At 47.0% G+C, this 12842-nt stretch overlaps 1 protein-coding gene across 8 annotated transcripts in view; it reads left to right on the forward strand.

Moving 5' to 3' along the window:
• KCNT1 (potassium sodium-activated channel subfamily T member 1) overlaps positions 1 to 12842 on the forward strand; it is a 360049-nt gene that overhangs the window by 273436 nt on the left and 73771 nt on the right. For all 8 annotated transcript variants that reach the window (XM_077284353.1, XM_077284354.1, XM_077284356.1 and 5 more), the window contains one exon: positions 12455 to 12534. In XM_077284353.1, the coding sequence (XP_077140468.1) occupies positions 12455 to 12534 (80 nt within the window). The remainder of the gene's footprint in view (positions 1 to 12454; positions 12535 to 12842) is intronic.

Genomic DNA, 12842 nt, shown 5'->3' on the forward strand with positions numbered 1-12842 from the left:
GGAGAGTGCGGCCGCATAGCAATACATGCGGCCGCACGCTCCGCTCCAGAGAGACGACGGCAATAAAGGGTATTACCATACGAGACTCGGACGTATTTCTCGCATGTGTGATCCCGGCCTTAGAGTGAGCTCAATGACAGGTTCTAAGTTACATAGCAAATAGATCAATGGCTGCACTCAAAATTTACTTGTGCTAAAGCAAGGAAATGTGCGATACATGAAATGTGAATAGCATAATGGTTAGGGAAATTTATGAAAAAACACATGAGATTCTTAGCACAAGATTTGGCCAAAAGTTGTGAGCCCATCCACCAAACGTCAAGGTAATCTCAAAACGGATGGGTACCTGAGCTGACTGCCTAGTGTGAACACTTACCTATGGCTAATAACATGGTAAAGCCTGCTTATATAGGACAGCTCAGAACCAACTGTGTTTGGATGTAATTAAAATCACGGCATGGTGAAGGGCGGGGCGTTCAAGTCAGAAAAAATAGTACATAGTAAATATAAGAAAACTGACTGAACAGCAATCTAGTCTGAACTGGTATCGCACATTTCCTTGCTTTAGCACAAGTAAATTTTGAGTGCAGCCATTGATCTATTTGCTATATGACTTTTTTTGGTTATGCACCAGTTGTCCTATATAAGCAGGCTTTACCATGTTATTATCCATAGGTAAGTGTTCACACTAGGCAGTCAGCTCAGGTACCCATCCGTTTTGAGATTACCTTGACGTTTGGTGGATGGGCTCACAACTTTTGGCCAAATCTTGTGCTAAGAATCTCATGTGTTTTTTCATAAATTTCACAAGCCATTATGCTATTCACATTTCATGTATCGCACATTTCCTTGCTTTAGCACAAGTAAATTTTGAGTGCAGCCATTGATCTATTTGCTATTTGACTTTTTTTGGTTATGCACCATTTCAGACTAGATTGCTGTTCAGTCAGTTTTCTTATATTTACTAGGTTCTAAGTTACCTCATTCTGCAGCCTGCAACAGACAGTGCAACACAGAGGCTGTAGAAGGTGAACGGAGCCAAATCTTTAATGAAACCCATTTGCAAACATGATAAACGAAAATCATCCCCAAAAGTGGAAAACCGCTTTGACCATTCCTGGGCTATTACCCCTAAATATGCTATAAATTGCACAGTATAACTAAGGGCCTGGTTAGAGATTTGGCATTCGGGCCCAGGGGCACCATATTTGATTGTGCGGTCTCCTTTGGGGCCTAGGAAGAGGGTCCGGGTTCAGCACAGTACTGTGGGGTAAAATAAATATAAAGGGGGCCTGTGGCCATGTCACGCGTGGTCCTACCTCTCGGCACGTTGGCTGTGTGGGTTGATCCACAAAGAGCTGATTATAAAGCAGCAGGAGACCCTGAGAGGCTATGTACTGACTCAGGGTGTGTAGGAGGCTACAGCCAAGGCAGCCCCCTGTATAATTACACGAGATCCTCAGATATGGGGTCCATTAGCGGAGCGAAGTGCTCTGATTAATATATGGTGTATATGGAGGGCCAGGAGCAGCTTCACTTACTGCAGTGCTGTGCGCGACCCGGACTATTATACCGTCTATTACAGTGACATGTCCTGACACATAGTCACCCGGACGTTCCATAATGCTGCTGGTACCATAGAATCAGAGTAAGTGGGCCCATGGGGGATGGGGCTCAGGCCAGGTTCATCGTTACCAGACATGGATTTGGGACTTTAAAGGGTCTCTGTAACCTGAATTTGGCGGGCTATGTAAATGCCCTGTGTCCGGTCCGATGGGTGGTGTTTCCTTTCCTTTCCTTTCCCACTGACCGCAATATTTTCTTGAATTTCAATAGGTTTCCTCCATAGTTCACATGTGCGCAATGCAATCTTGCCTTGCGCACGCGCAGTATGCTTTGCCCAACTGCGGGCAAAGCCGGAAAGCATTAGTGCGCATGCGCAGCCGCACTTTGTCCCGGAACACAACGAAATACTTCCGGGACATAGTGCGCCGGCGCATGCGCACTAATGCTTTTCGCCTTTGCACGTAGTTGGGCAAAGCATACTGCGCGTGCGCAAGGCAAGATTGCATTGCGCACATGTAAACTATGGAGGAAACCTACAGAAATTCAAGAAAATATTGCGGCCAGCGGGAAAGGAAGGGGTGAATGAAAGAAGAGGAAACACCGCCCATCGGACCGGACACAGGGCATTTACATAGCCCGCCAAATTCAGGTGACAGAGTCCCTTTAACCCAGGTGCGGTCAGGGGTAAATCGTACTTGTGAACCCTACCATAACGCCCAGGAGGATCCTAGAAAAGGGGGCAACCTCCCATCCACCCAAAAGAAGCTGAGCACTGCGCGAACCTCTGAGGACCAACCGTAGTCGTCGCTTTATTGGGGGTGGTCACATCTGGGACCTGTAGCTATCTGTCTCGGCGGTGACACCCCTCACCATACATCGGCACTATCTGAGGAATGCACTTGGGTCTAGGCCTCGCCATGCACCTCATGGTCATGTGTCTGCGATGTCCGTGGCCGTGTCCTGGAACGAGGAATCCAGATCTATAAGGCAATGTACCGGCATTATAAGAACAGCTGTAAATCGCTGCGGCGTTAGAGAGGAGCGGCACATTCAGGATCACGTCTCGTGGTATGGGGGCTCGTTATTCTTTTCCACGCGCAGCTTGCTTGTTTGCCGGCAATTGTTCCTGATTTGTCTCAGCGGTGTCTCATTAGCATTAATGCAAATCAGCGGAAGCGTGTAATTCCATGTTTTGCTTGCGCAAAATTAAAGGGCCAAAATCCTCAAAATAAAGAGCAGATGGATGCAATAAGGAGACATGGGCCTAATTTAGGCAGGCGTATAGTGTGCTTAGTATTTAGTATATAGTGGGCATGTCCGGTGCCGGCCTTACGGGTGCGCTACCTGTGCTGTATCACAATGTATTTTATGAGTGGAGCTGTTATTTTGACATCATATGTTTGCATTATTGAGCACTGTATGGTAGTATTATATAAGCACTGTATGGTTCTATTTCAGCACTGTATGCTCATTTTATTTGAACACTGTATGGGGGTATTACCGTATATAAGCCCTGTATGGTCCTAGTTCACCACTACGTGTTATATAAACACTCTATTCTGGATTTAATTGAGCACTGTACTCTTATTTTATTTGTGTGCTGGTTTTATTTGAAAACTGTATGGTGGTTTTATGTAAGCACTGTATAGTTCTATTTCAGCACTTTATGGTGTTTTTTTGTGTATAGTGGTATATAAACACTGTTTGGTGGTTTTATTTGAGTACTGTATGGTAGTATTATATAAGTACTGTACGGTTCTATTTCAGCAATCTATGGTGGTTTTATTTGTGTATAGTGGTATATAAACACTGGTGGTTTTGTTTGAGTACTGTATGTTTGTATTATATGAACACTGTATGTTAGTATTATTTAAGCACTGTAGGCTGGTTTTATTTGAAAACTGTATAGTGATTTTATTTTAACTCTATATGGTGGTTTTGTATGAACACTGTATAGTAATGTTATATAAGCACTGTATGCTGGATTTATTTGAGCACTGTACGGTGATTCTATTTGAAAACTGTATTGCTTTATTTGAACACTGTATGGTAGTAGTATTATATAAGCACTGTATGCCGGATTTATTGGTTGTATAATAGTATTATACAAGCACTGTATGGTGGTTTTATTTGAGCTCTTTATGGTGGTTTTATACATGCACTGGATGTGGGTTTTATTTGAGCACTGTATGGTCATTTTATTTAAGCACTGTATGGTGGTCTTATTTGAGCACTTTATGGTGGTTTTATTTGAGCACCGTATGGTGGTTTTATTTAAGCACTGTATGGTGGTTTTATTTGAGTACTGTGTGGAGGTTTTATTTGAGCACCGTATGGTGGTTTTATTTAAGCACTGTATGGTGGTTTTATCTAAGCACTGTATGGTGGTTTTATTTGAGCACTGTGTGGAGGCTTTATTTGAGCACTGTATGGTGGTTTTATTTGAGCACTGTGTGGAGCCTTTATTTGAGCACTCTATGAGGCTATTTATGTTGGCACTTCTGCTACTTTAGATTTCAGAGAAAATGATGTTTTTCAGGTTCCTATTTCTGAAGATACATCCAAATATGAAACCATTTACAAAAAAAAGTGCATAATAGCCGGTCAATATCTCGCTCAATTTAATCATTGATTTCAATCTTCCTGCAGCACAGAAGTCACCGAGACGTCAGGACAGATTAATTAGAATTGCAAAAAGTGGTGTTTTGCAAAGCTTTTGCCAATTAGGGGATTTTCCAAGGTTCCTTTTGTCATTACACATTATAATCAGACAGAATTTCTTATAATTGGAGCTGGGATTATGAAATACTGTAATAGAAGGGGGGGGGGGGGGGGAAGAAAGAAAGTGGAAAGGAAGAGAAAAGTAATTTTAGAGGAATTTACACAAAATATCTTCAGGATTTAAAATGAAAGCTTATTACAAGACTGCATTCAACGACTGCAAGAAGAGATTGTGAAAACCTGTACAGACCACAATAGAGATGCGTTTTTGTCATCACCTTTACTGCCTATCTCACACCCTTGTGTGTAAACAAAGCCAAATAAACCAATGGCACAAGGAATGTAGAGCAAAATATACAATAATTTTATACACAATCATAAAAAATCACTATCGCTATCTCACACCCTTACTGCCTATCCCACACCCTTACACCCATCCCACACCCTTACTGCCTATCCTACAACCTTACTGCCTATCCCACACTATTACTGCCTTTCCCACACTATTACTGCCTATCCCACACCCTTACTGCCTATCCCACACCCTTACTGCCTATCCCACACCCTTACTGCCTATCCCACACCCTTACTGCCTATCCTACAACCTTACTGCCTATCCCACACCCTTACTGCCTATCCCACACCCTTACTGCCTATCCTACAACCTTACTGCCTATCCCACACTATTACTGCCTATCCCACACTATTACTGCCTATCCCACACCCTTACTGCCTATCCCACACCCTTACTGCCTATCCCACACCCTTACTGCCTATCCCACACCCTTACTGCCTATCCCACACCCTTACACCCATCCCACACCCTTACTGCCTATCCTACAACCTTACTGCCTATCCCACACTATTACTGCCTTTCCCACACTATTACTGCCTATCCCACACCCTTACTGCCTATCCCACACCCTTACTGCCTATCCCACACCCTTACTGCCTATCCCACACCCTTACTGCCTATCCTACAACCTTACTGCCTATCCCACACCCTTACTGCCTATCCCACACCCTTACTGCCTATCCTACAACCTTACTGCCTATCCCACACTATTACTGCCTATCCCACACTATTACTGCCTATCCCACACCCTTACTGCCTATCCCACACCCTTACTGCCTATCCCACACCCTTACTGCCTATCCTACAACCTTACTGCCTATCCCACACCCTTACTGCCTATCCCACACCCTTACTGCCTATCCCACACCCTTACTGCCTATCCCACACCCTTACTGCCTATCCTACAACCTTACTGCCTATCCCACACTATTACTGCCTTTCCCACACTATTACTGCCTATCCCACACCCTTACTGCCTATCCCACACCCTTACTGCCTATCCCACACCCTTACTGCCTATCCCACACCCTTACTGCCTATCCTACAACCTTACTGCCTATCCCACACCCTTACTGCCTATCCCACACCCTTACTGCCTATCCTACAACCTTACTGCCTATCCCACACTATTACTGCCTATCCCACACTATTACTGCCTATCCCACACCCTTACTGCCTATCCCACACCCTTACTGCCTATCCCACACCCTTACTGCCTATCCCACACCCTTACTGCCTATCCCACACCCTTACACCCATCCCACACCCTTACTGCCTATCCTACAACCTTACTGCCTATCCCACACTATTACTGCCTTTCCCACACTATTACTGCCTATCCCACACCCTTACTGCCTATCCCACACCCTTACTGCCTATCCCACACCCTTACTGCCTATCCCACACCCTTACTGCCTATCCTACAACCTTACTGCCTATCCCACACCCTTACTGCCTATCCCACACCCTTACTGCCTATCCTACAACCTTACTGCCTATCCCACACTATTACTGCCTATCCCACACTATTACTGCCTATCCCACACCCTTACTGCCTATCCCACACCCTTACTGCCTATCCCACACCCTTACTGCCTATCCCACACCCTTACTGCCTATCCTACAACCTTACTGCCTATCCCACACCCTTACTGCCTATCCCACACCCTTACTGCCTATCCTACAACCTTACTGCCTATCCCACACTATTACTGCCTATCCCACACTATTACTGCCTATCCCACACCCTTACTGCCTATCCCACACCCTTACTGCCTATCCCACACCCTTCCCGTGCACTAGACCAATGGGAAATGTGGAATGAAAGGGGCAGTCTATAAAATATCTATTGTGATCAGAAGAGATCATTTGATTTACGACAGTCTTCAGCAATGGTGTCAGTCGCTTATCTTCAGATGAGCAGCCGGTGTTCCTTCTCATACAACTCATCCTATTAATACTTTGTGTTCTTGTTTCTCGGCAGCTATTATCTGTAATGCAGCCAAATCTTTATCACCATCTAATTTGCTGCTTCCAGTGTAAGAAATTACAATATACCTGACATGTCACAGTACTGGCAGATTCTTCTAAGACGTCTCCAGGGAACACAGCAAATTAATACAATGAAGCAATTTAAAAGTAAACTTCAAATGGATTAACTTGGTGCAGCAGTCAACAAGTAGCTGAGGAAACCATCAAGCATAGTCCCTTCTCCCTAACACTGCTGGCCTAGTCACTCCTCCCTAACATTGCCATCCTAGTCACTCCTCCCTAACACTGCCATCCTAGTCACTCCTCCCTAACACTGCCATCCTAGTCACTCCTTCCTAACACTGCCATCCTAGTCACTCCTCCCTAACACTGCCATCCTAGTCACTCCTTCCTAACACTGCCATCCTAGTCACTCCTCCCTAACACTGCCATCCTAGTCACTCCTCCCTAACACTGCCAGCCCAGTCCCTTCTCCCTAACACTGCCGGCCTAGTCTCTCCTCCCTAACACTGCCGGCCTAGTCACTCCTCCCTAACACTGCCAGCCTAGTCACTCCTCCCTAATACTGCCAGCCTAGTCACTCCTCCCTAACACTGCCAGCCTAGTCACTTCTCCCTAACACTGCCAGCCTAGTCACTCCTCTCTAACACTGCCAGCCTAGTCACTCCTCCCTAACACTGCCAGCCTAGTCACTCCTCCCTCCCTAATACTGCCAGCCTAGTCAGTCCTCCCTAATACTGCCAGCCTAGTCACTCCTCCCTAACACTGCCAGCCTAGTCACTCCTCCCTAACACTGCCAGCCTAGTCACTCCTCCCTAACACTGCCAGCCTAGTCACTTCTCCCTAACATTACCAGCCTAGTCAATCCTCCCTAACACTGCCAGCCTAGTCGCTTCTCCCAAACACTGCCAGCCTAGTCGCTTCTCCCTAACACTGCCAGCCTAGTCACTCCTCCCTAACACTGCCAGCCTAGTCACTCCTCCCTAACACTGCCAGCCTAGTCACTTCTCCCTAACATTACCAGCCTAGTCACTTCTCCCTAACATTACCAGCCTAGTCACTCCTCCCTAACACTGCCAGCCTAGTCGCTTCTCCCAAACACTGCCAGCCTAGTCGCTTCTCCCAAACACTGCCAGCCTAGTCGCTTCTCCCAAACACTGCCAGCCTAGTCGCTTCTCCCTAACACTGCCAGCCTAGTCGCTTCTCCCTAACACTGCCAGCCTAGTCGCTTCTCCCTAACACTGCCAGCCTAGTCGCTTCTCCCTAACACTGCCAGCCTAGTCGCTTCTCCCTAACACTGCCAGCCTAGTCGCTTCTCCCTAACACTGCCAGCCTAGTCGCTTCTCCCTAACACTGCCAGCCTAGTCACTTCTCCCTAACACTGCCAGCCATAGTTGTGCTGTTTTTCGTTTGCTTTGGTTTTTGTACATTTTTCTTGAGATGGTGACTGCATCTGTAGCACATGTGAGCAGTGGGCTACTAGAACGGTGGTCTCTTACTATCTTGATAATTCCCTCCTTTTGGGAACATCAGATAGAATATGTCAGATTTATGGATTTTCCGGCCAGCCAAGATTATTTCTGATTCTTGTCACATCAGCCAATTCTCGGTTAAGATTAGCACTTGTCGCCCATCTGCATGTATGATAGGATTGTGGCATTATCCCAGCGGTGACACTTTGTATCGATCTGTTTGTATTGTAGTTACAGGAAACATTGTGCTCTAATCTTTCCCTGGGGGGAACGAAGCCAAAAGCTACAAATTTCAGCAGCGATTTTGTAATATCTATTATGGATGTGGTAGGAAAAGGGAAAGGAAGATCATGCCATCTCAGGGTGCAATCTGTTTTATACAGCAGTGCAAGTGGAGCTTAAAGTGGAAGTACAGAATCTCCTTAGGACCAGGTCAGAATTTTGTGTACATGCAATAGTAGTCATAATGCTGCCTTTCTCATAACCTTTGGATTAGATTATTAGGCTGAATCAATTCCAGACCAAATATATTCAAAAAATGTGATGGCATCCCCTTATAAATGCTAAAATAAATCACCGCTTCCTGGTGCCACCACTAGGGGGAGCTCACTGCATTCGGTTTTATTATTGAGGTCAATCAGCTCCCTCTAGTGGCAGCAGTTGGAATATGATCATTACTCTTCTCCAGTCCAAACCGACCCAGAGAGCGATTGTATTTCTCCGTTCATGGTGTCAGATCGCCTGTATTTAATCAGCAAATCATCATCTGTGAACATTGTATCTCTGTGTATAATCTATTCTATGTTCATTTTACCTAATAACAACTTCAGATTGTATTTTCTTATAACCCAATGTTGCATCGTTCCTCTGTTATTCCTCCTAGAAATCAATGATAAAATGTTACTATTCCCCATATCAAGGAGGTGTGTTCCCTTAGAGCCAGCTCTGATAGGACGGTGGCAGAGTGTGCACAGACACGCCCCCAGCTGGTAACATCTTGTCCTTACTTTTACTCAAACATTTCCAGGAGGAATAACAGAGGAATGACAGCACATACAGTTTTAAGATTAGATGTTCTGGAATTATTATTTTTTTCATAGAGAATACAAATATTTAGCTAAACAGATGTGAATTGGCGCAGAAGGCTGACATAATAGATGAGGTGGACATCCCCTTTAAGATCCTGCACTGCACGATGTCACGAGGGGGCTCTGACTTTCATAGGATGGATTTTGATGCCTCCACCACCTGCCCGTGTACATGATACCCCTCAGCTGTCATCTCTTGTGGATGTCTGAGCCCGGACATCGCTCTGCTGCGCTGGGAAGTTTTTTATATAAAGTCCTGACTGGGATTTTTATAACTTTCTTTCCTATTATTTACATATTTTACTTTACTGCAAGCAACGCGATCATTGTGATTAGAGATGGGGAATACGTAAGTCCATATAGCAGGGTATATGATATCCCGGACCGCCGCAGGGTGCACTGTCCGCCATGCTGACGGCAGTTATTACACTCATTGTTATTATGGAGTGCTGTAAGGGGTTAATGCGCAAAACCTGACACTGCTACTGTCCACACAATTATATGCTCCCTCCCAGGAGTGCAGGAAGCTGAGATCAGTGCTGCTGTTTGTAGGGCTCCCCCTGTCAGGAGTGCAGGAAGCTGAGATCAGTGCTGCTGTTTGTGGGTCTCCCCCTGTCAGGAGTGCAGGAAGCTGAGATCAGTGCTGCTGTTTGTAGGACTCTCCCTGTCAGGAGTGCAGGAAGCTGAGATCAGTGCTGCTGTTTGTAGGGCTCCCCCTGTCAGGAGTGCAGGAAGCTGAGATCAGTGCTGCTGTTTGCAGGACTCCCCCTGTGAGGAGTGCTGGAAGCTGAGATCAGTGGTGGTGTTTGTAGGGCTCCCCCTGTCAGGAGTGCAGGAAGCTGAGATCAGTGCTGCTGTTTGCAGGACTCCCCCTGTGAGGAGTGGTGGAAGCTGAGATCAGTGGTGGTGTTTGTAGGGCTCCCCCTGTCAGGAGTGCAGGAAGCTGAGATCAGTGCTGCTGTTTGCAGGGCTCCCCCTGTGAGGAGTGCAGGAAGCTGAGATCAGTCCTGCTGTTGGTAGGGCTCCCCCTGTCAGGAGTGCAGGAAGCTGGGCTCAGTGGTGCTGTTTGCGGGGGTCCCCCTGTGAGGAGTGCAGGAAGCTGAGATCAGTGCTGCTATTTGTAGGGCTCCTCCTCCCAGGAGTGCAGGAAGCTGAGATCAGTACTGCTGTTTGCAGGGCTCCCCCTGTCAGGAGTGCAGGAAGCTGAGATCAGTGCTGCTGTTTGCAGGGCTCCCCCTGTCAGGAGTGCAGGAAGCTGAGATCAGTGCTGCTGTTTGCAGGGCTCTCCCTGTCAGGAGTGCAGGAAGCTGAGATCAGTGCTGCTGTTTTCCTACATTTGTTATACTATTGCTATAATATAGTGGCATGACATGAAACCAGGGCCCTGTGACAAAATTAATAATGGCCCCAATGCCTGTATAATAGTCAGTGATGAACCCACCGCAGAGACAGACCGCTTGTCTTATGGGGGCCCTGCATAGAACTTTTTCTACTAGCAGTTACCTGTTGTCCCCACTAGGGGCAGCTCATTGCATTCAGACTTGTACTCCCATTGAGTTCAATCCTAGCAGTATCATCCATATGCGGGTAGCTCTCCCTAGAGGTGGCTGAATGCAACAAAAATGTAATCTTTATTCTAGACAAACATATATAATGTCAGATAAATTTAAGAAATTCAAATTATGCAATCAATCCGCACAGATTCTAAACTGGATATCAACTTTACTAATGGTGAAGAAGATTTGACAATGCATTTACTGGAGAGTGAGATCATGTCTTGTAGATAAGTGCACCCCTCTATTTCCTTCATGGACCCCAATATGCTGGCTGATGACATCTACTCTTGCGTTTTCCTGCTTTAGTTCACTGTGCTTTAGTGACTGTGTCAAATAGAGCAAAAAACTATCAGATGTCTCCATAAACAGAATAGTAAACCTGCAAGAGACTCAATATAAAAGCCTGTTTCCTGGCTAAAACTGGACCCAGCAACTGAGGATTATATCTATGCTGTGCACAACGATTTCCTCTGTATCATACAAGCTGTGTCTTAAGCGTTAGATGAGGAGTTTTATATATGTGGTGTTTCAGGACAAAGGCTCTCTGCAGCTCAGAAGTAAGTCTCCGGCGTCATCCTTGTGTAGAGTAGGTCCCCGGCGTCAGCCTGGTGTAGGGCAGATCCCCGGCATCAGCCTGTGTAGGGTAGGTCTCCGGCGTCAGCCTAGTGTAGAGTAGGTCCCCGGCGTCAGCCTGGTGTAGGGTAGATCCCCAGCATCAGGCAGGTTATGGCATCAGCCTTGTGTAGGGTAGGTCCCCAGTGTCAGCCTTTTGTAGGGTAGGTGTCCAGCATCAGCCTTGCGTAGGGTTGGTCCCCGGCATCAGGCAGGTTACTGGCATCAACCTGGTATAGGGTAGGTCCCTGGCGTCAGCCTTCTGTAGGGTAGGTCCCCAGCGTCAGGCAGGTCACCGGCATCATCCTGGTGTTGGGTAGGCTCCCGGTATCAGGCAGGTCTCTGGCGTCAGCCTGGTGTAGGGTAGGTCCCCGGCATCAGTCTGGTGTAGGGTAGGTCCCTGGTGTCACTCTGGTGCAGGGTAGGTCTCCGGCATCAGGCAGGTCACCGGCCACCGTCAGTCTGGTGTAGTTTAGGTCCATAGCGTCAGTCTGGTGTAGGGTAGGTCCTTGGCATCAGTCTAGTGTAGGGTAGGTCCCTTTCATCACTCTGGTGTAAGGTGGGCCCCCGGCATCACTCTGCTGTAGGGTAGGTCCCTAGTGTCACTCTGGTGTAGGGTATGTCCCCGGCATCAGTCAGATCCCCAGCATCATTCCGTTGTAGGGCAGGTCTCCAGCGTCAGTTTAGTGTAGGGTAGGTCCCAGGTGTCACTTGCCAGGTCCCTGGCATTAGTCTGGTGTAGGGTAGGTCCCTGGCGTCAGTCTGGTGTAGGGTAGGTCCCTTTCATCACTCTGGTGTAAGGTGGGTCCCCGGCATCAGTCTGGTGTAGGGTAAGTCCCCGGCATCACTCTCGTGTAGGGTAGGTCCCCGGCATTAGTCAGGTCCCCAGCCTCACTCAGGTGAAGGGCAGGTCCTAGGTCCCCAGCATCAGTTTAGTGTAGGGTAAGTCCCAGGCGTCACTTGCCAGGTGTCTGGCATAAGCCTGGTGTAGGTAGGTTCCCTGGTGTCAGTCTGGTGTCGGGCAGGTCCCTGGTGTCAGTCTAGTGTTGGGCAGGTCCCTGTGTCCTCCTCTCATCATCTTCTTTCTTCCAGAGTACAGGTGGAGTTTTACGTCAACGAGAACACCTTCAAGGAAAGACTTAAACTCTTCTTCATCAAAAACCAAAGATCAAGTGAGTGTTCCTGCTTCATTATTAGTATTGGGGGGCTTGGGGGTTATGTTTTAACCAGCCCGATGCTTTGTTCTCAGAGGAGATAAGCTGCCACCTAGGGTGTCCTGAAGCCGCTGATTCCCCATTGACAACACCTGCTGGCATAGCTGACAGTATTAGAGGGTATTATGATGAATGACAATCCTTATAGCAATGTATGACCATAATGGGTGGCCTGTCCTAAGTGTCCAAGTATGTCAGACACTGTGCCTGGCTAATAGGATGGGCCAGAATCGGGGACCCCCAACTCCATGAGTTCCATATACACC

The sequence above is a fragment of the Ranitomeya variabilis genome, chromosome 2 (assembly GCF_051348905.1).
Source record: "Ranitomeya variabilis isolate aRanVar5 chromosome 2, aRanVar5.hap1, whole genome shotgun sequence".
Taxonomy (NCBI): domain Eukaryota; kingdom Metazoa; phylum Chordata; class Amphibia; order Anura; family Dendrobatidae; genus Ranitomeya; species Ranitomeya variabilis.